The 24585-nt window shown below is 40.2% G+C and overlaps 1 protein-coding gene across 3 annotated transcripts; it reads right to left on the bottom strand.

Moving 5' to 3' along the window:
- Window positions 1–362: 362 nt before the first annotated feature.
- LOC110976584 (nuclear hormone receptor E75-like) lies at window positions 363–14112 on the bottom strand. 3 transcript variants are annotated; one of them, XM_022229979.2, is made up of 7 exons: window positions 13701–14112; window positions 8357–8498; window positions 7586–7730; window positions 6708–6889; window positions 5623–5856; window positions 4506–4779; window positions 363–3609 (listed from the first exon to the last, which is right to left on the bottom strand). In XM_022229979.2, the coding sequence occupies exons 1-7, from the start codon at window positions 13703–13705 to the stop codon at window positions 3362–3364; spliced, it is 1230 nt and encodes a 409-aa protein (XP_022085671.1). In that variant the 5' UTR covers window positions 13706–14112; the 3' UTR covers window positions 363–3361. The 3 variants fall into 3 exon arrangements, with proteins under 3 accessions (XP_022085671.1, XP_022085669.1, XP_022085670.1); XM_022229977.2 differs by lacking the exon at window positions 13701–14112 and adding an exon at window positions 13128–13651; XM_022229978.2 differs by lacking the exon at window positions 13701–14112 and adding an exon at window positions 10425–12281.
- Window positions 14113–24585: the final 10473 nt, after the last annotated feature.

Genomic DNA, 24585 nt, shown 5'->3' on the forward strand with positions numbered 1-24585 from the left:
CGTGACTGACTCGTGTGATGCAGCTTTGAAAGCTTGTCAAGATTTAGCAACACTGCCTGCCTCAAATAATGACTACATGATGGAATTCAGTAGTCATGCAATGCAAAATGTTAGGCTGTATTGTCTTGGAGCTAGTGGCCATTGAAAAAAGAATCACATGTACAATGTATTTGCAAGCACTCCCCCCCCTACTAAAAATGGTGTCAGAACAAGATTGTTCTCCTTTGGGGTGTGGGTTTTCTTGCTTTTGGCCTCGTTTTGCTGTAGAGCTAGACTGTAAAATTTTTACCATATATCCTAAATTTTACAAAAAAGGTTGGAATGAAACAAATCCACTCAAGTTCAACTGCTGGAAAACAAACTTACAATATAATTATAAATTTATTCACTCACAAATAAAAAGTAAAATTAGACCACACAGATGAATCTCTCATCAAATCAAAGTGCATGTTGTTTCATTGTATATCTACATAATTGAATCATAAGTGACAAAAAAAATGAAATGTAAATGAAACTAAAATGCTACAATTCTCTCTGACCAGCAGATGAGAAGTCATGACCTCTATAGAAACATTCTACGCAAGTTTTCCATCTTATCAACGCTTAACAAAAATTATTCCTGGAAAAAAATATATTACTTTTTAAAGTCATATTCTGTATTAGTAATTTGTTAAAGTGCTGTACAGTACTTAAGGCAAGTGATTTTGTTGAATCATAAATCAAAATATAGCTTTTATGAGAACATCTGTCAAAATTTGTATTTGAACTAATTGTCGGTTAACATTTTTGCCAGATACGTTGAACTCAAAGAGATTACATTTGTGTTGGTAACTATCTTCCCAAATACAGCAACAGACATCTCATCTGGTCACATATATAATACTTTGGTGACCGCTTGTCACATGCCCCCAATTTTAGCAATTCATTGGCAAAGACCAAGGTATGCTTTTTCAGTAATGTGCAAATAACGCATAGGATTAGTCGTCATGACTTAAATAGTGATTACAGTACTTTCTTTGCTTGTGTGTTTTCGAAATCGGTCTTTCCAAAAAATAAAGAAAAAAAGACCAGTCCCTGAAAAGGGGAAATTGTTACTGTGTTATCAAAAATCCATCCATACCCGACATCATTTATCACCGGAAAACTATTTCCAAAAATATTAGTTACCCAATATGGATTTGGAAAGTCCCCATTAACAATCCGGGGCTGGTGTTTGTCCAAGTAAGCTACAAAAGACTGCTTTACAAAAGGCAGGACCACTCGAAGCAAAACACAACTGGTTTTTAGACTTCATGGTAAACTGCATTTCCCTTTTTTAAACATATTTTTTGAGTACAAAATTGAATCATCCTAAATTGCTGAGTGTTGGGACTTTGAATTCTGTTCAATCCCGTCCCCGGTACAATGCTAATTCAAAATCTTTGTGTGTATGACCGAGGTTTCTCAGGCCGTGCATGTACATCCAGTGTTACAGAAAGTGTTAAGTTTATGAACCAAAATTTTACAAACATTGCTAAAGTGGAAGATGCAGATGCTGGCGAGCAAGACCAAACTGGTTCCATATGCAGTGCCCTCTGATGCATTACAAAACTCTTTAACAAAAATTGTACAACACCTAATTTGTCAGTAACCAAACTTATGCAACTTGAGCTTCGCTTTGGGAATGGAATCATTCTTATTTTCCAACTATTAATACTCAGTGGTTCTGGAGATACAGAAGGTTGCATCAGTAATCTTGCTTTATAACTCACAGATAGAATCCCCTATTTTAATCCTTTCCTGTAGAGCCCTAACAATACACCTCTGTCAAACTCGATGAAAATGTTTTCCAGTGTTGATTATTTCATCGTACTCAACCATTTAATTGTTTCTTTGTACTCAAACATAACTGTAATTCATTTTTTAGAAAATAAAATGCCCAACAAAAGTTAATACATGTACATGTATGTAAGGTGGAAAAGTCATCTACGTCTCTTTGGTCATTGCTTGTAAAACTTAAATTACAGTTTTGTCAAACTTATTAAGAGTACTAGGAACAAATCCTTAATTGGGTCCAGTCTGCTCTAAAGACAAAGAAAAACTTAAATGAACGACCTGTCGCCCATGCACCTTTTTTGAACATAACAGCTATTCTGATGCTAATATACATAAATTCAAGATACTATATAATACCTGTGCCATATACTGAACTATTCCCATGTTGCTATAGTTATATTTGTGGTATTTGTGCTGCTGAGGAAAGTGGAATCATTAAGACAGTTTATAAAGATTGCAACTGACAAACTACGCAACTCGCCGAGGGCTCAAGAGATCTAGCTCATTAGTTTATGGTTCTATTTTAAAGCAGTTTCACTGGGTAAAATACCAGAACAACTGTCCATCTTTAACAACTAAAGCATTTCATTGCAGAAAGTCTCAGAAGCATGTGTTATCTACGACAGGATGTCCACCTTAAGAAAAAGGAAACCCCCATACTAAAACAAAATACACCCAAGCTATGCACATAATGACCGTTACTGGTATCACTGTTGTACATGTCTTGGTCATATTTTGCCTAAATAGGTTTTCTTTTTGGATTATGCCATAATACATTTGAAAATATCTTTTCACATTGATAAAACTATAGTTTGAATTTGTTGGAATGTCTCAGTATTAAATGTTCACTGTTGCTAACTGTATGCATGCCACATAACAATATGAGGAATGGAAATTCAAGGTTTTAGCCAATCGAGAGGGTTTGTAGGAAACATGAAAGCGATCCATCTTTCCTGAAAAAACATGAAAGACAGGAAAATACAAGCAGTGTGAAAAAGAATTAGTTTCAATGAATAGCAGTCGAATATAAGTGCATTTGAGCGATGGTGCATGGTTGTGTTTTCCAGTGCAAAATAAATCTAAAATTTGACGTCAAGGATGTTGAAACCAAGTAATATCTTAAATACGATAGGTCTGTCTCAGAAGAGCTGATCCACAAGCTCAGGGACAGAGTTGGTTTTCCATTCATCTGCAAAAGTCTGTTGCATAATGAACTTAACAGAAGACTACCACATTTCATTCAATACATCAATTTCATTATTAATGTTCAGAAATAAATATAATCAGGCATAAAGGTTTGCGTCAGTTGGAAGTACATGTGTTCTCAAGGACACAAGTTTCTTACTCCATCTTTACTGTACATTCTCAGAAATACTCAAATATTCACAAAACCTACTTTTTTCACTCAAAAACACACACACGTAATTGTAATCAAGAACTTTCGAACTCCGTACACATTCACATGAAAATATCTCATAAAACAACAACAAATGAGACAACAAACTTAACGAAAAAGGGGAATTTTGGGGCAGATGGCGTTGAGCTTCTAGTACTCATAATCCAGGATCTCTGCAAGAAGGGCAGGAATTTCAATGTGGGGCCAGGCGCGACGGAAGTTGTTGGCACATTTGTTGAACAGCATCGAGACGACGCGGACCGACGTGACCTGCATCAGGAGGCGAGCAAACAGCTGCTTGTTCTTCCAGTCGCGTCGTGTGACTTCGCGCTTGAGGACCTCCACCAGTTCCCCCTGGATCTGCTCAACACGGGCACTGTCGTGAAGTCCATAACGATCTGGAAAGCCGCGAAATGGTCGCAAAGGATAAAAGACCCAGACATATAAGTACCTTGATAATGCGAGACATTTTCCCCACAATGCTCCCATCAAAGGGTACATATTTTTGCCACTACTCTGCACCCTCAAGCTAAGGCTACCAGTTCAGGCTAATTTTGAAGGACTCTCATTGGACAATCAGTTCCCTGAGTAGTAAATTGATTGGTAGGGTTAACGATCTGTTGACTGCACAAGACTGACATAACATGCACCACTGCTGCTAAGTTTTTGTCATTTTACACCTTATTATTTCAGCTGAACAAATTTAACTAGTATTTCCACCACAAGCTTTTGTTTACTTTATGGTCTTTCAGTAAATGAAAATCATTCAGAAACACTTTTTCTTGGGTACACATAAAGTAGTCTCAACTGTGCTAATTACTTTCAAATCCTTTGCCCTTATTTGACTAGAGATATTTTGATAGTTGAGCCCAGCTGTGTATGTTGTTGGAGGGATTGCACATTTTGCTACTGAATTTCAGTTGTCCTGTGCCCTCATTCCAAGTGAACTCCTATTGTAAGCGTGGGCCACTGATCTTGTCAAGGTAGAAATTGTCTCCAGTTGTCTAGTGGGGCTAGTGTTATATATATTTGTCTTTGTGATCTGGCAGAATGCAAAATACCGGACAAGAAGTGAGCTGATGAAAAATTGGAACACTCGTGGTCTGTGTTTTCAATGGCATTCTCACAGTTTTGCTGTCCCTTACAAAAAAACATAATAATTTGCCAGTAACCAAAACAAGTTGAGCTGCAATTGCAGCTTTATCCAAAATCCTTTTGCTCAACTTTAGAGAGAAGTGGTGCCTGGGCAGTAGTGTAAATTTGAAAAGCTAAGCGACATCGGAAGCAAGCTTACCCCCACAGAGGATGATGATTGCAGTAAAGATTGCCAGCTCCTCCTTGATCAAATCCAGGGCGTTGAAGTTGCGGACAAAATCGAAGAGTGTCTCCCAGAAGTGCTCCTCCTTGCCCAGGCCCTGCAGGTGCGAGAGCCGGAAGGTGAGATGCTCTTCGCTGACCTTGGGCCCGCCAAAGCTGAGTGTGTCCTCGTCAAGGAGCTTGAGGAAGGGGGCAGTCCGAATGAGCCAGATCTCAAAGAAACCAGCTTTGAGAAGGGTCATCTGGTCACCCTGATGAAACAGAATAAAATTTGCAGATTTACAAATGTGCCGATGATTTTTTTAGTTGTTTCTTGAATCTGGCAACTTTTACAAAGGACCAGAAATTAAATATGGCATTTCAAGATAATACGAAATTCAGCCCAGTGAACAACTGCAGTACCGGTAATTCATTGGTGTAGTACCAAGTCAGTTTTCTTCCTTGACCGGAATTTTCGAAGTAAAATGGGGATAGGGGCTTAACATCCCGAGTGCTCTCCTGAAGTCCAGTAAGCCACAAACGGCAATGTAAAAGGCAGCAAGGACAAGGATGACAGGAAGTCATAACCGACCTCAGTGGCAATATGTCACAAATCAAGAGGAAGGCCAGATTGGGCGAGTAGCCACAGCCACAATACTGAGGAACGGATACCTCAGGAAGCAATGCTAAGCCACTTATGCAAAACAGAGGCTCTGCCATCTTGAATACTAAATGTACATTGTTAGCTGCGCCGTGATGTCAAAGCCCAAGCAAAGCGTACCAGAACGGGAAGCAGTTGAAACCTGAAGGGTACAATTTATTAGAGCTGCTATGCAGAGAATACCACTCAGCTAAAATCTGTTGAGAACCAGTCCAAGACAACACAGATTTCATGACATTTTAAACTCCAACCTGCTTCTTCTATTAAGGAAATACTGTCGCTGCTTAACACCTTTCTGAGCTTTGCAACTCTACAATATTTTCCCGTAGCTATTTGTTTTCAAGGTTATGTACTGTTTCCTGTTCTCGGCTAGTAGCCTTTTTTGTGAACCCACAAGACGTCAAGGGCAGGACCTGGCTGAACTTCGTCCCCCAATCCTCGAAGGGAAACCCACCTGTGAAAGGTCGCAAAAGCCCGGAAGGTTCTTGCTGAACTTGACAACATTCACCACTGATGGAGTGATCATGTCGGTCAGGAAGGATCGGACGGCACATATCTGGGCATAGATAGCTGCGGGGTCAACAAAGGGCTGGGGGGCCAAAAGGGCAAACTCCTGGGCCGCGAGGTAGGATAGGTCATCCTGGCTGGTGTCCATCTGACAGTCCAGGGATGCCTCTTTCAATTTCAGCTGAAAGTTGTAGACAATGTACTTGCATAAGAGTGTGTAAAAGGAAAAACTTTAACAGCTCTGCTACAGGTATTTCCAGTAGAAATGTTTTGAAATGTGAAGTGCGTCCTAAGTTGGACTGAGCCACTGACAAGTCATTCTGCACAACCTTCACTAACATTTCTACAAGGATTCAAGTGTTGTTCGAAATTGGAACATTTGAGTACTCTAAATTAGACTAAGCACTATTACAGTGTACTTAATTTTTGCTGATGTTTAATTCATTCCGTTCTAATTCGTAGCATTACTCATATTTTGTTGTGTTTACAGCATTCTCAGCTTTGAGGAAAATAACTCGAAATGAAAGATAAATAATTTCTTGATTGTTAGGGTTAAAACTTATAAATTCAAACTGGGTAATACATTGAAACGTTTGGCCATGTGCAGAACAAGAGATGCAGTGCAATCTAGTTTGTCCAAAAAAAGTTTGCCATTTTTCAATTTTATTTCCCTTTATCAATTGATCCTTACCAGCTCGATATTGCATCCCATTCTCTAGCCCAAATGAAACCTTCACAATCCCTTTGTCATACATAGGCACACCCAACTTCAGTGTTTTTTGTGTGTGAGTGTGTGTGTGCACTTGCTAAAGAAGGTGATATTGAGCTCAACAAGACGGAAATTTGAGCTGAACATTTTGCCACTTCCCATTAACCATCTTCGCTTCTCAATTTTTAAGAAGCATTGTAAATTAGAGAAATGCCCTACGCTGACACATGTGCACCACATTTTTACAAAGAAATGGATGTGCTTATACATTTGAATATGAGGCTTATGGTGTACGTTACAAAAACGTCTGGTACCCAACTCACATGAGCCTGTGTATTGTTTGTGAAGCACGTCCCTTCGTAGGCGTGGACAAGCTTCTGGATGAGGGCGTACATCTCCCTGTCTTTCTGCTCTCGTTCTTGGATTTTTTCCTTCGTGGATAAGCTTTGGATCTCAAGGAGATTCCTCGCCTTCTGTTTCTTGGAATATCGACCTACCCTGACAGCTAGTGAGTGAACAGTCAGAAAATTTCCAAAGTTCAATTCTGTGCTTTCTCCTTAAAACATACAGTTCCTCTGTACAACTGCAGCTCAAATGTTACACCTTCAGACAATCAAGGTTGTCAGAATGACCATTCAAAGTGCAATGCTTTTCAGCTAATTATTAGATTTTGTACTTTTCTTTATCACTGGGTGTTTTTTTCTTTCTAAACGGACAACCTTGAAATTAATTTACAAATTACTCACCGTTACAAAGTCAGTAACTTAAAATTATAAAAAGCCAAAGGATGACAGTGCTGTTTCCTGAGTGCATTCAACGATTATAAATTTTATTTTATTTTCAGTTGTTGACTTTTTGTCATAGAAATTACTAATTTCTTAAGTATTTTTTGCCCAAGTTGTTCCTTTCTTTTCTGACAGCAACAGAACAATTTCCAACAACACGGAACATTCGTTTTGAAATCAACAACAAAAGAATCGACAACCAAAGAGGAAAATACAGACTTAGATGTCAAAGGGCGCAGCAGGTTTTAGTGATCTAGTTGAGAACCATAAAAACATGATTCTCCATATATGGTGACATGCAATGAGTCATACCAAGAGTTCATTCAAGAGCTCACAGCTTTACGAACTTAACCCAGTTAAAAGTAACTCGGCATTTCTCCAAATTAGGTATACATGATTCTGTTTTTTGTACTTACAATGAACTGACATGCCTACAGCCAAACATTTCTGGTATCGGCAGTGCGCACATCGCCCTCGGCTACTCTTATCAATGTTGCAGTCTCCGTCTTTTTGACACTGTACAATTAACGTCTTGTTACCTATACATCTCCTAAAGAACCCCTAAACAAAAATAAAATGGGAATATCCCAAATTAACTTTCAGTTCACCTGTTTTACTACATAATTAAATGTATTGGACTTCTTGTTTTTGCTACATTACCTGTGCAGTTCCACCCCTTTTACTCCAAGTAAAATTCTGCTTACAGAATGGGTAACCACAAAAATCTCCCCATTCAATTCCACTGGTCCCTCCCAATTCAAACAAAGGGCTTTTTCACCACTGACACATTCCTTCACATGTTGGAATGGCATGTTTCTGGCCCATTGAACAAATTATAACTCAGACAATACCAACAGACCCTTTAAAGTTACGCCCCTTTCTAGTGCAGTATCTCTTGCCCCCTCCCCCAATTTTTACAAAGGACAAGCGCTTGCTTGTGGGATTCACCAAAAGTGTAGAGTACGTGTATTTAAAAATGAAACACAAACAAACATTTTACTAATATGAATCAGTCTTGATGTTGTTTCTGATATTTAGATTATTTTAGAAGACCAAAACAACACTAAGGTTTGGATTAATGATATTGTAGTGTAAATTTCATGATAACTTGTTCACTGATAAAACAGAAATATTTCTTTGACAAAAATCACCTCACATTAAATGATACAACAATGTCTTTTACTTACTTTGCAGCCTTCGCATGATGTCACACCATAGTGAATACCAGATGCCTCGTCCGTGCAGATTCGGCAGAGTGGAAGAACAGGTTTTGGAGGGGTTTTCTTGCAAGAGGCAGGAGCCATTGCATCGGAAGTGTCCAGCACTAGTCTGGGGAAGGGAAGAGACAGGGGTAGGGAAAGGGAATGAAGGAGATCAAGGAAGATCATTAGGATATTGTTGAGAAATAAGATGAAGCGAAAGAGGATAGTAAATGAAGGGGAAAGGAAAGAAAACAAAAACATATCAAATAATGCAACACAAAACCCAATTTATTACAATCTAATGATGTGGAGTCCAATCTAGAGCATGAGGTGATGACATTAAAGAAATGTTCTAAAACAAGCTGTTACACTTCACTGTTACGGTACAAAAGTTTTTCATAATACAAATTCCTAAATGATGTTACTGGTGCTCGTCTCTGCAACTTGAAGAACTCAATTTGCTTTTGCATCCAAACCCTCTTGAGCTCAGGTCCTATAGAGCAGAATTCACAAATACAGTGCGCCATTTCATACAACTTAGATAAATTTTCCCTTCACGACTTTAAAGCCTTCATTTCAAAGCCAATCTAGCACAGTTTTTACCTTCTCCTCATCTCCTTTTGTTCCTAGGCTCTTGCATCCCCAGTGATTCAAACTAACGACCGGCAGATACATTGCCAAAACCCGGGAGTGAAACCAAACTTCCAGCGGGTCTTACTGAATTACCAGGAAATTATTTCTCGACAAATAAAGGTTTTCCCTTGAAACATTTCCCCCGAAAAACATCCAAAGGGTTGTTTTTCACTTTGCCACTGAAGGAAGGAGAAATTCCTATATATTGTCACACCTGTGTTGAATGCTGATAAGAGAAATTGAACGCGGCAACTCGCCGTGAGTGACGTTTCGAGTTTCATGGCACGTTTTTGCCACGACACTGAGAAAGTGAAGTTAAGATTTTGTTTCATTTGACGATTTTAATCTGTAATTAGAGTATGCATAAGCAGTATGGTAATCTTCCATTCTTCCCCATTGTCCTTGCATTTCATTTTCGAGCAGACTCAAAGGGAGTGGCAATTTAGGTTGAAAATTATCAAAACCTCGGCCCCAAATAACATATTGTTGGATCACTATTTACGGCAAACAGAGTGAACAAAGTTGAATATTCTTCACTAAAAGCATCAACACTCCACGAACTGCTTCCTTGAATTATTTATTTGCACATTTTCTCACATTACAAATAGAGATCGTCTTTACCGTGCACCGCCCAACTTTCATGAAATTCAACAAGGTCAATAAACTTGCGACATAGGCATATCATTTCTCTATCAAATCGCATAAATAAGCTTTGGACTGCTTCAACTTCCTTGTGATAAATTTCCACCAGTTTCTATTGGTTGAGTCTCTATTCTTAACACAGACGAACAGAAACGTAATTTTCCCCATGGTCTTTCATTCTGACAGGCGTCACACAACAGTAAGAGCTTTGTCCATTTGAAAATTACGGCCGCATCCAAATTGTAGACTTCAGCAAGTCGACTCAGGTCAAATTGATTTTGCGTCACGAGTTTGTATGCCTCAAAGTTAAAACAAACATTGGTGATTTGCTTGGAATATTTAAAAAAAAACTGCTTAATTTACTTGTAAATAAGCAGTAATACATGTAATTACATGTAGGATTACAGTTTTCAAGATCCTCGTGGGGCAAATTCTGCTAAGGCAATCAAAGACGTATCATCAGAACAAAATTAATTTATGAGAATTCTCAATCAGTGCAAGGCAATGCATGCTGCATGCAGAAGAAGCTAGCTGAATGCAAAGTTGCACAGCCGGCCGAACGTTCCCATGATGCCACAGTAAACCTGGGTAGCGCGAAAAATATGAAAATTCGAGAACACATTGGCTTTGTCCACATGCAAAAGAGGTTAACAAGTTTCGAAAGGCACGAGCTCTAAGAAAATTGTGCCCTTGGATTGTGTCAGTCAGTTGGATAAGTGTTTCGAAAAAGGTGACTGACATGCAATTAAACCTATTCAGTTTGAGAGTTGAGACTTACCTGGCGAGGTTACCTCTGTTGGGATTTTCATTTTCTGGAGCCGCCATTTATTTTAAGACAGTTACTTGACATCATGTGCCGATTTAACGAATGCACCGAAGTTTTACGAATCTCGAACTCTGCTGGAGGTGCAGCCTGAATCACAATTACCAACTACGTGAGGAGATTTCATGATGGCAGCTTAAAAACGGTCATCTTCAATACTGTAATTGGATTTGCTGTATCATTCCGTACTAAGCACTTCATTGGATAAGGGCAGATCAGCACGCATGATGAAACTGCCATGACGCGTTGGGGCTTGAGCGTGAGACATTATTCAACCAAAACAAACCGACTCCATGCACCTGAGTATTTTTCTTTTCAAGTTAGTACCTGGTGTGCGTCGACACCAATACGACGAACATAGTAGGCACAACAAGCGTTGTTCATGATTCTTCATTAATCATTATGGGCGTTGGCCGAAAAGGTATTGTCTTCTAAGGAAATGACAACAATGGGACAACTTAGGAATCCAGCCAGTTACACAAAACTTATTCAGAAGTGTAGAGTGCACGCCCATTCATCAAAGCCGGCCTTGGGAACACTGCTGTGCAAAATCTTTCTTTGTATTTCCGAGTATAATAGAAAGGATGACCGAGCAACGCACAATCAATTGGGTATCGTAGACCTCCATGGGAGATGACGTATCATTATAGATGTAGCGTGCATGGCACCACGATCAAACGAGAAGGCATACTGTAGTGCCGGCAGACTGGAAGTTCATTTTATACCCAGCTACCACCTGTCCGTAATCGACACCGTATGAATTAATTTACCATGGTAACCGACTAAGCGTATATTATTTTGTCTTAGAGTTACCGTTATCTTGCTAACAGGTGAGGAGCAAGTTCATCGCTAACAACAGCGTGTAAAAAAGTTCAAACAAGTTTCCAACACCTGACGATTATCTCGATTACCTTGGAGACCAAGATAAGTCCTAATAACTCTTACGTACCCAGAGTCAAGCACTTGATCAAATTCGAGGAACACCACTTCGTTGCCAACAACAAATGGTAAACATACTCCAATTTGTTGCTTTTGTGTGTAATTACCTTAGTAACCAGATAAGAATTTCAAGAGGGCATCAGGGGGTAGGTTCAGAGAGGGGAGTGATTGCGTGGCTCCTCCCACCGCCTAGACTAATGTTCGTAATTTGCTCAAATAGACATAAATGTAATTATAAGAGACAATTCAAAAATGTTCTGTTCTGGGATAAAGTGCAAGATTACATAATAGACCTATGTTGACTTCAACAACACAATGCCTTAAAATAAAAACTTAATTTCAAAACCTCGATCCTTCCTTTCAAAAATCCTATATCTGCAAACCTTCCGACTGCTTATACCCAACTTAACTGGCCAGAAATGACCTAATTATACGGATGATTTCAAAATTGTTATACGTAGGCCTTTACGTATTACGAATTACGGCCGACTTGGTACAAGTTCCACTGTTTCACTTCTTCTTAATGCCAAAGTTGACTAGGAAGTTATTTTACAAACCTATAGCACCTTTTATTTTTGGTAATTTTAAGGTACTCGATACAAACACGATTTGGGATGAGGTCTCCTGCAAACGACCGTTTTCAAAGGGTGTAGATTTTATACAAGTTTTCATAAAACGGAACGTTTTCCTTGTACCCTATCTACAATGGAGGTTTCTAACCGGTGAGGTTTCACGATGTAGAACGCACAAATATCGTCTGGAAAGTCAATTAACCCTAACACTCCCCAGTCCTCCAACAGGTGAAGGATTGAGGAGGGTTAGGGTTAAGTTGTGAGTCAGTGACAGACAGTAAACAAATATACAAACAAAATCGTCCGTTCGATCACCCTCGCACCAGAGCCAACCGAATGAGGGGGTGGAAGATTTCGTGGGCTAAAAATAGACGGGTTCCACTCGCGCCAGCACGCTGTGCGGAGGATGAGGACGCCTACCATAAACAAACTCAGTCACAGGGAGGGGCAAATTGAAACAGAGGAACAGTCCAGGATATCATCATCGAAAACCAGCTCGAAGGAGTTATCCTACTTGGAGAAAAAGGAGCATTTTCCCCAAGTTTCCTTAATTAACCACGGGAGTACAAAGGAATGTCCACAATTTGTATGTAAAACACTGATTGTACGGTCATGCTGGTGTGTACATCTGTGATGATGGACTTCAAAAGTTGTAGGAATCTCAAAAGATACCAACATGAAAGTGCATGCATGGGGACTCTTGTGTAATATTTATTTTCGGATTTCTCTCTTCTTTCTCTTCTTATAACTGTCGCAGCAGCAAAAGTAATCCGGTAACCCCAAGTAGTCCTCCCTTCTCCTATTTTTTATAAGTCTTTTTCTCACACCTATAGGAGATGGGCTATTGCATGGCAACAAAGGGGGAAAACGAGTTTACAACAGTCCCTATAATATCCAGTAACACTGACAGGTCTTACATTTCCAATATTTCATTCATGATTGTAATTAAAATACCACAGAATTAGTAATGACAAGGCATCTTTCCTCTTATCGCACAAGTACACGTTTTTGAAGGCAGAACGGTCGGGGTGATCTCACGACCTCAAGACGCTGCTAAACTGGAAGGCAGCAAAAGGAAACACGTGTATATATTAGAAAATATCGATCGAACAAGTTGAAGGAGAATCCTGGGGCTGTCTTAACTTACGATTCTATGGATTGACCAGAGTCGTTTCCACTCACGGAGTCCATGATGCGAGTTGATGAGGTCACCGTACGTGTACGTTCTAAATTCACTCCATCCCTCCCGTAAGACTCCCGCAACCCAACGTAGAAGGGAAATCCTTTCCGCCACTCGCAGCTGGGTAGGGGCATTCTGTACCCCTTACTGAGTGAATATCGAACTCCACTTGTGACATTGACACCTGGTAACACGCCACAATTTCCCACATTCCCCCGAATTTGTGTCAATTTTATGTATGATGTACGATAAATAATTTGCGTAATGCGCCTCTTACAAAACGGCTTGCGTAAACATGGAAAGTGCACCGTGAATGCGCAAGCTCGCGTCGTACATGTACATCACGTACCACATATTAGTGGTGTATTGGATATGCCTGCACTAGACATCTCCATGTCAATTAGGACAAGTGCGTTATGGGTGAGTGCTGTATCATTGTATTCCTGGGGCACCTGAGGTGTTTTTCACAGTGCAACTTAGACACTATGGAAATATACTAATTCAGAAGTCAGACTGAAAGCAATATTTTGAAGGACTTACCGCATGTTTAGGGTCCAGCCCCAACGTTTTGTGATGACTTCGACCGGTCCGTGCCTCGCATGGATCGGTCCTGGTGTTGTCAGCCTTCCGACCCGCAGAAGGCTTGCTAGCGTCAGTTGTCAACTGACAAACCGAGCAACACAGGTCTGGCCGTTTCTCTGGTCTCACTACGACTGATTCCTCGACAGTTCACTTCCCCAGGTCGTCGCATTTGCTAGTAATTCGCTTCAAAGGAGGACTTCGGACTTCAGACCGAAGTACGATGACGGTAGTCGTGTTGTATTACCGCTGATCGATTTTTTCCTCATCACTTAGTACCTCTATCCGTGTGTACCGGGCGTACCGGTCTTTTGACGCAACTGAAAAGGTAAATACTCCACAGTGCTTGGCACCAATTGTTCGGCTGAGCTTTAAGCGGACGGACGGGTAGGGGTGACTCATCGGTAGACAGGAGGGGCGGAGTTTGAATGTGCAGCCGCCCAGATCCAGTTCCAGCCCCTCGTCACCGGAAATTCTTCGAAGAAAAAGTCTAACTTGGGGAAATGTAAAGTGTCCGATATTTCCTCCTGCTAAATTCTCCTTTATACCCCATAGTTTGTGTGTATAATGTGCTTTTTTCTAATGACAAAGTATATCTTCATCGTAATAATAATATGAGCAACTCCTATAAAACTTATGGAATAGGTTCGAAACCGCAAGCAATCTTAATTTTAACAAAGAATCACGTGGTTGCCCGAACTTCCTACAAAAAGTAACCAAACCTCAAGTTGAAGTTACGTATTATGAATAACAGTTACGCAGATACCCGTAGATGCGTTCTCTTATTCTTTGTATACATTGGCCATGATGGCAAATTTTCCCCATTTGGGTAGGCACCGTTTTCCTATCTGTTAGATGACTGAGGTGCGAGTGACCCTGAAACGTCGGTAGCACGAATCAAATTTAAATGTGTACTTTGGATGAACGTTCGACGTAGATAGTGCAAGAATAAAAACCACTCTTATTTAAGAACGACATCTCCTCGAGTGACTCTTCCATTCTTCCAAAGCGAAGTTTCCTTTTGACTACAGCCCGTAGTGAAAACCATTCGGATGTAGGGTGGTTGTTGTTTTGTTTTAATATCCTACTCAGGATATTTTGCATCCTGATATAGTGAATTAACGCCCACTCTTTTTAACGTGCAGTGATGAGGACTAACCTTCTAGATTTTCCCACTCTTTTTTACGTTAAGAGATGGAAAAACTCACTGTGAAGGCGAAATATTTTGTTGACATTCATGGTGTTGGAGGCCTTCATTTAGCCCGTAGATCTGACGCCGTGCCATACAACACAGCACCACACGAGAAAACAGATTTTAATGCCGAAAGGCAGACGGACAACACAAAGAAATTGGCTTAGTGGCCCTCTTAAAAAGTCACGCGACTTGGAATACCTTGTGAATTGTGTCGATAAACCGTGAAAGCGTTTGAAATGTCTGGAATGCAGTAACTGTTTCCCGCGTAGATTTGGGGCTTGGCAGTTTTCAGAAAAAAAGTCTTTTAAATGGCGGTAGAATAGGGTTGTTTGCAAAGTTGGAATTTTTGAATTTTTTTTACAAGCACAGAGAATTAAAACATCGCTAAGAATTCTAACTATGTTAATTCTCACACAAAAAATAAAGCTTCTCTCCAGCTTGTAATCCTACATGATATGTATTTTTTTTCACAGTGGGCAAAGTACCTCTTTCAGGTAACACCGTTAAAAGCGGTAAGTAACCAAACTTCTGTCCAAAAGAAGTATGGAAAATATGCTTGTCTGTGGGTTCAAAGGCTGGTCGGCCAGTATCTTGCACAAACAGGCTCCAGCCAGTGAGATCAAAAAAATAATTCTCCTTGTTATGAAAAATAATTCAGTCCACCACTGTGCATACTTTCGATAGGAATACGGGTGCCGTGATGATAAGTGTTTAGAAAATAATATTCAGTGTGAATGCGTTATAATTTAGAAAAAAAAAACAAGGCCAACAAACTTGGTGACCTGATGTTTTGAGAGTAGATAGCATCAAGGAAGGAAGCTTTGAATATGATATAGGCCTATTTCCCATTTTAATAAAGGATGAAGCCCCTAGGGCTCTTCTCGGTAAAGAGTTGTGGTTTTCCCCCCGCATTCAACTCCTGAAAGAGATATATTACTTAACCACACAACGGGAAAAAGACGATGCACTCATTTGCATGTGCGGCGATATGAAAGGCTGCACCTCGGTTTGCTTGTCCGTTAATTTGACGTTTGGTTGTTGGTTGGTCGTTTGGTTGGCTTTAATGGTTTTTCGGTCAATCGGTCAGTCGTACAGTTAATTCTGGAAAGAGTTCCATATACAGACGCCACTTGACGCCCCGTGCACAAACCCTATGGGCCTGCAAAATTCTAATTGTTTTCTTAGTAAATGACTTGATTTTTCCTTCCTAAATTGAACTTTTCTGGACATGTTTTTACTTTCTGGAGGCTAATAGATCACTGTAGGGAATGAGGACTGGCGTCCGTATACGGAACTCTTCCCTTTATTCTCTAGTCGGTTCCTCGGCCAATCGTCTATTGGCGAGTTTGCAGACCGGTCGTTCAAGCCGGGCAGTAATGGATAGGCCCATTCATACAATAAGCCTTTTGCGAGTTAAATTTGAATAAAGTCTGGTACACTGCGCTATCTTATTCCACATAAACATAGCAATTTGAGTTCCTTGGACTAAAGACACTGTTGCCATGTCTCGTGATTCGGGGCAAGCTTTTGCATAGCAACCTCCATCTCTGGAATGGATTGGTTCCTTCGTGCCCTTCTTATATATCAATTGAAAACATGGTATTGATGCAAAACGTCTCTTGTGTACGGAAGCGTATAAGGGCCACTTGCAAAAACAATTTTTCGAGATACTATCTCGCCGCGGAGAGTCAGCTGAAACTAATTTAACTCGCTACATATTAAGATTCAGTTTGGATACCAGACCCAAATTCCGACTGCTTTTCTTATCAAGGGTCCTGTATCACCCAACGTCCACGTGACCAACACTCTCCCAGATTTCCGGAAATAGTCAAATATTCCGAACTTATCCTGTCCATATAAAATTCAGTTTAACGTCAACACTCTTTCTTTAATGCTCCTCAAAACAGTAAAATTTGTTACAAAGATTAAAATTGGTAGCCAAATGAAAGGGGAGAGGAAAAAGACCGTTTCGTTAATATTCGGGCATTTCCGGTCTCGTCTGTACCAAGAATTTTGTGAATTGTCCGTGGTATAATGGTCGCAGTAGCGGCAGTACGCCATCACTACAAAGTAGAAACAGGGTCAAAAAATTGGACCACATTTTTGTTAAATTGATTGTATTTTATTTTTAAATTTAATGTGTTCATTAAAAGGCTCGTATTTTCGAAGTTTAGTATATATTTTTCAAAACCCACCAAAATCTTAAGGATCTCATTTCTGTTTTTAGATTCTAAATCGAGTAAATTTTTAAAGCGTGAATGGATTTTTATATATGCAACGTAATCTCTAGGATTGAATGAATTTTCATAGTTCGAAATATTTTAAAAATAGAACAAAAACTTTACAATGTGAACATTTCTGTCGAAATTTAGACATTTTTTACAACGTAACGGCCAATGTATTTTACGGAAATCTTATTTTATCCGAATTAATAAATCATCTTAATTGAGAAATCATCTGATCTGAGAAAGCATCCGAATTGAGAACGCATCCGAATTGAGAACGCATCCGAAGCCGCGTATACGAAGTATTCAATCTTTTAGACGGTATTCTGTGAAAGCCTTATAGTGCTTCAAGTATATTTTTTGATAAAGTGAAGCATACTTTTTCCAAGATTGTTTTGACGAAGTTTTCACAAGTTGCCTTTTATTCGTGGTTGTTAATAAATTTAGATTCATGTTAATTTGATACTTTCTCATTTAGGATCGCATGAGATTTTGTGTAAAATACGTGCACCGAATAGCTGCTTTACCATTTTCAAAATATGTTCAGTCTGTTCTGTACAAAATATTTTATTTCAATCTGAAAAAAAATTGGACCGTAAAAATTAGTTTCAGTCTTTTTTATGGCTTTGTAAAGATTTACGTCCTTTTAAAATTCCTTGGAATCTAGAAAATACGCTGCGTCTTTGAAAATTCCTCCACTAAAACTTCATTCGAATCTAAAAAACTACATTTAATCCTTCAAATTTCGTTCTGCTTTTGGAAATTCATTCCAAATTCTAAATTACGAGCGCTTCACACATGACATTCGCTTTAAAACACGTTTAATTAAAAAATGCTTTCCATTTATCAAAACATGTTCCAATCTTTTCGACCCTAGTTCTGCTTCGCAATTGGGGAGTACTCCGACCGATATAACTCCGACAGTTCACAACATTCTTGGTACAGAGGCGGCCGGAAATACCCGAATATTACCGATACAGCCCGAATGGTCTTTTTCTTCTCCCTTTACTCATTTGGCTAACAATTTTATTCATTTTAATCTTTGTTACAATTTTCACAATTTTAAGGAACATTAAAGAACAAGTGTTGACGTTAAACGGAATTTAATATGGACAGGATAAGTTCGGAATAGTTCGACTATTCCCAGAAATGTTTGGGAGTGTGGTCACGTGGACATTGGGTGATACAGGACCCTTGATTAGATGAGTACCGGTAGTCAGAATCATTGGCTCTGGTATCTAGACTGAGTCTTAATATGTAGCGAGTTGAGCTACTTTTAGCTAACTCGCCAAGGCGAGATAATAACTCGCCGCGGCGAGATAGTAACTCGAATTGTTTTTTTGCAAGTGGCCCTTATACGCTTCCGTACTTATGTAACTAAGCAAAAGCTTGCCCCGAGAATTCGAATTATGTTCACGTGAATCGAAAGAACTCAGTTTACCATATTTTACTCAAATGTTACTCACGAATGGCTTGGTTTTGTTGACCTAGGTCTGTCTGGCTCACCCTATGATCATCGATTCTCTGCGTATTATAGGGCCTATAGCTTGTAATACAATTAAAAAGGAAACCCTAATGTCGACTTTGGCACGTCTTTAAATCACGAATCTGCAGGCACCAGGGCCGTCTATGCGATCGCAGCCTTATCAACGCTGTGTTATCTAGCTGTAATTTTTCACCTCGTTAAAGTACCATTCTGATCTCAAGAGGAGTCACGAGAAAAGATAGCGCAGTTTGGATTGACACTCATTATATGATGTATATAGACGCCCGTACGAGTTTGGGCAATTGCATGCACGGCTTGCTCTCAAGAATATCATCTCCCCCCATCAGTCTGTGATTTCCAAAGTCTTGGTTTTTGTCTCCATCGCTGGTTTTGCCTGATGTTGATCCCACCAACCTTGCAGTTTTTGTGCTTAAAGGAACATCAATGCTGTAGGCCTAATCGACCCAAAGGTGATTTTTTTTATCCATGTGGCACAGGGTAGTAGCCATGGGGGGCACGTTCCCCCCACCCCTCCAAAAAATCCCGGTGCCCCCAGGTGCCCCCTTCACTAAAAATACGAGATGAAATTATTTTATACTTTGCAATATTGAATGGATATTGAATATAAGGCTAAGAAAAGCTTGCTCCCAAAAACCACACTACTGAAAGCCGGTGCCCGCCACAAGATGCTGGTTCCCCCTGCGCCCGTCCCCCCCCCTAGCAAAATCCAACTACGCCACTGATGTGGCATCAACGTCAGAGTCGACCAACCTGAACGCAGACGAAGTCGACATGTGAAAACCTCCAAATGAGTCGTTTTCGTTTTCAATCCCGTTCTCTGCTTTGACGCCTTGGACAATACGAAGGTCAGCTATAGCCGAGTAGACGCCAGCGCTGGGAGGAACTGTCAACTTTGCAAATGACCGAAGTTTTTTTGAACGCAATCTCTATAACTTTTCAAGGTTTTTGTTGATGTTCGGTTGTATCCAACAGTCTTCAGACATGATAAGAAACTTATTTTTTCAGTTCATTTAAATCGTAGAGTTCCAATTTCCTACCTTGAAATAAATTAGATACCCTGACTTTAATTTTTTAATATCAACTTTTTCAAGTTAATAATACTAGCGGCTGCGTACATATACCTGGCATATACGAGAACCAGGAATCGTCGTCAGGAAACCAGACCACAGTAGATTTGTGACACTTTGGAGACGGCGCAGGGGGAGAAATTCTCCTCCAGAGGGGTGGAAAAATAATACAATGGATTTGTAATTATTGCCGGAATATAATTTACAGTTTTACACACAACAATTTCACTCTCCCACTGGTTGCCTTCGGTTTCGCCACAAATACAGGTTCCAGCTCGATACCCTTTGGTTGTATTACCGGATAGAAATGTCAATTATGTAAAATCAAAGTATCCTGTCCAATTACGCTGAAATTATATATTTTTAATCTTGACCCATGTAGGCTTTGTAAAATTATCAAGTCTTATTTGACGTAACGTGACGTACTGTATTCTCTGATTGGTTTTGGCTAATATGCACATGATACAAATGAGGGAAAAGGCCAAACTTTGATGCTGCAACTGAATCCAATGATCTATGGCGGCAAATTGGCCAAGTTACCTCAAATTTTCCCCTTTTTCATAGTTTGCTCCATGCACCATCCCATTTCCCTTGGATCATTGCTAACATGGAAAATATTGCTCGGGTGTTTAAAACTGAAGTCGGAGGTCGTTACACGTGAAATGTTTGGCTCTTCTAGGCGCAAATCGACAATTATGGTTGACAAAACACTCCCTACAGTCGCATCGATCAATTTAAGGTGAACGTGTATCACAATCAGTCTTGCGGATACTATTCGTAACAAAAAATCTTCCCACCTGCCTTCCCAAAAAAACCTCTTTGCCCATTACTTGCCAGTATCTCACATTGGTGTTACCAACGAGGAAAATGTTGCCCCGTGGTTTCACCGAAGTACCTGGAGAGTTTGTTGCATATCCCGGACCTGCAAACCCGTTTTTGTCAATCTCTGATCTGCGTTCACATTTTCCCACGTTCGTTCATGTCTTTATTTTTTCAACGCCGGCCCCCCCGTATCCGGGTGATCGGTAGCACCTAAAGATATTGATACAACAAAGCAGACCATTACGTCATATTTCCAGTAATTCAATAACAAATTGACAGGTTCCGTACTCATGATCCCGATAAGTACGACAAAATGTGTTTGATCAACCCGACCAGCTAACCTACTTATTAACAGACATTGTTTTGTGTTGTAGCAACGGTAGGATTTACTTACGATTGTTACCGTGTCATTCTTATTTAATTTCAAAAAAGAATCATACTCGAACGAGCTATCGAGCACCCAAGATGAAAGCCTCTTCAATCTGCTCGATAACCTGCCTTATATGGACCTTCAACTACGCCAAGTGGATTAGAATAGAGCGGTGATGTCATTGCTCCGAAAATAAACTTGAAAGTTGGCGCGCTTCCTCGTAAAAGTTCAAAGTGCGCGTGGGTATCTTTCATTCAAAGGGCACCATGAGTGCACCCAGCTTCATCCAAGTCGTGCATTGAATGCATGTATACTGTACCTGTAATCATATCGGTGAGTAGGGCAAGGACATAATGTGCACGTGAATTAGGCCTATACATCGCAATATTTATTCACCACTTACAGGTTGGTGTTATGATCGTGTTATGCTCATCGCCCGGGCAATGCTATCAGCACAGGACAATCAATTCTGACAAGCATAAAGCGAAAAAAAAAAACTCTCCGTCATGTCCATGGTCTAGGCAAAGGTACTGACGTCATAGCTGATAAGGGACGAGTCCAAGTAGAGGGCCGACGAGGAAACAGCTGCAGTTCTTCCGTGGTGAATTCGTCAGTTTGTCGTGTTTTTTTTCTTTTTTTGGTTTTTTTGTTTTTTTTGTCTTGGCAACGCATTTCTTTACACGATATGCCCGTATCTCTTCTGTTAATGATTTCTCACACCCACCGACTTCAGTCGATCCGAGAGCAAGTGGGGTTATTTTGCTGTAAAAAAAATACGCCGAGACGAGCACGCGGCAAGGATTAGAAGACAATTTACAGTAGGAAATCCAGCACAATTCACTCCAATACAAAGAGAAAAAAAAGATCCATAAAAAATTACCTAGCAGAGGCGTGAACAAACCACAAAACCACTAACGACCAAGAGGCAACATGACGGAATTCGAGCTCAAAAAAGTTCTACTTCGGTGGTTCGACCTTGACGGTTTGACCAGCAAAATCTAAACTAGAAACGACTCAAGTAGGCTTATACCTCACCTTTAAAAATAACAAAAAAATATTTTGGGGGCCTGGCGTTTCGAACCACAGCAGAATCTTTTTAAAAGCCCAAAGCGAAAGATTCTGCAGTCGGATGACATGACCTACTGTTATACGCTCCCACTCAGGCCTGTCTAGTATAGGCCTAGGCAAGTTAAAAAAGATTTTTACTACACGCATTTAAAAATAAAATTTTAGGAGATTCTTTCTCAGCTGCTATACCACCACCGCCTCAATGTATGGTTTAAATATAATGTTTCCTCATACGTTCGGCCAGTGGCACACCCAGGAGTTGTCCACACAGTTGCGCCTGAGGGGATTGGGATTTATACGGCTGTATCAGAGCTTGTAGTTCAAGATGTTGGTGTTTTTTGTATCTTTGTCTTTCCTCAAGTCCTCCCCTTGGGTGCGCCACTGTATTTGGCTAACATCCAGAAATGAAACGCACCGACACGTGACTTACTCAAGTCCTCTGTAGGCCGGGTTGTTGGTTTTTTTCTGGTTCATACTGCAGGCGATTGTAAAAGCGAAGCAACTGGACGTCGCGAAGGATTTGTAGCAAAATTTCGCTCGACGGGAAATGTGATCAACTGTAATTAATCCAAAGCGCCAATATTTGATCTGACGTCACAAATTCACATGGTGTGTTCGCTCACGTGCTAAGTATAAACCGCTTTTTAGGTTTGCCCTAACATCCCTCGGCTCATTTATGAGTGATTACTACCACGGCATAGTACCTGCACATAGAAAAAAGTCACTACAAAAGCCACAAGAGACCTTACTGCAAATTTCTACATTGCACATTTCCAGACGAGAAACCTCTGTAATGTTCAAGTTTCAAGCAAATCGAGGTTTTTCACGTGACGTAACATGACCGGCAAAGGCACTTCATGAAGGGTACCATGTCCGTGGAGGCGAGTGCATTTTCGAATCCGTGTATTTATATTGGCAGTTTCACGTTTGAAAGGAGTGCTGAGAGACTTAACAGGCGCGCGCGTTTTCGCGCACATCTGATTAATAAATTGAACGCTGACCGTCAAAAATCAGTTGACTGAAAATCCCCCATACTCAAACACAACGTACAAATTTAAATACGCATCTGGACGACCATGACTTTGCATTTAAAACTTCAACCCATAGCCTTTTAAGGCATGAATTTAATTTAATGATATATGGCTGAGTTTGTTTTCAGCTGTTATCGTCGATTTCTAAAATAAGCGCCTGATTATCCCCTTTAAAAGTATGAGTTTTCTTTTTTTTTTTGATAAATGATACCATTTCAAATTCACAAATAAACGTAGATGTATTTTTCTAGAGCTATTTAAATCATCACTTCTTTTCTATCATCTACGAACAGCCCACGCACAAGCTTCAATAACTACGTTTTTATTATAATTATCACCGGTGGCAATTTATTCCTTATCACAAAAGTGAGTCAGCAACATAAATCTACAGTCATTTCAGTGACTGGCTCACCTAATGTCATTCATCTCAGGAATTATGCGCAGTCAGCATAAAATGCCTCAAGAAACTCTTCTGAGATGCCGGGGAGGGCAGTAGAAAGCAATTTTGAGCGGAAATCCCCGTGTAAAACACTGATCCTAACCGCTTTTCTTTATAAACATTTACCGCTTTTTATGCATGGGAGAAAGGGTCACCAGCAAGAATGGAGGCATTTTACGCTAATTGTCTTCAAATAGAACAATGCCAAAGCAGCGAATAACTCCGTGAGGTACAAAAACTTACAAGCTTTCTGTTAGATGGGAAAAGTACAAAACGAGGACTCTTTCTTCTTTTATCATATTTGCACCCTAAGAAAACCAGGACGTTCTTAAAACGGGGTTGTCTGGCGAGCAAAGGACCTCCACGCCCGTTTGCGCAGCCGGCACTAGGCGTTGGTGCATGGCGTACGTCGGATGTACGCGTCCGTGTTCCCGCGACCTGCCGCTTCAAAACACAGACAGCTGGCAAGCGAGGGAAATCCTAAAGACGGCGCTTGTCCGTCGACGGTTTGGTTTGTTTTCTGATGCCGAGTTGCATTCACGTGCTAGTTTTCTTTTAAATCGGTCATCCAAATTAGGGTTGTTCAAACATGGCACTGCCCATCTGAAAGTTCCCTACTTCTGCCCACAGAAAACACTTTTAAAAAAGCTCTTATGACGGTTAAGGCCGCGTGAAACGAGGATAAATGGTTGGGAATGTCACACATTAACGCGATGCCGAAAACTTTGAAAATCGACAATCATTTTGGCTCAACGGTTGGGCCACGTTCCACTGCCAACACCTCCTTTGTACTTCGCTCTTAAATTTAAACAAATGCCTTTTTAATGAATGTATCATTTATCAATTGTATTGATATCACTCATCGTTCCTCAAACGGTACCGATCTCTGGCTTTTATTACTTTTTTGATTTATTCCAAATTTTGAAACTCCCTCAAAGACAAATCAAAATTGCCCAACAAAATCGCAATCTCGATGATAATGGCTACATCACACAATTCCTATTCGACAATATCTGGGCACAGAAACGGTGTAGGTACGTGTAATCCCCTCATAAGAAATCAACTAGGCGTCGCAGAAAGCAGAAGACGAACATATGGCAGACAGATAAAAACTCCAAGATA

Source organism: Acanthaster planci, linkage group LG09 (genome assembly GCF_054643075.1).
Source record: "Acanthaster planci isolate LZ-2023a linkage group LG09, COTS_SCS, whole genome shotgun sequence".
NCBI classification, from domain to species: domain Eukaryota; kingdom Metazoa; phylum Echinodermata; class Asteroidea; order Valvatida; family Acanthasteridae; genus Acanthaster; species Acanthaster planci.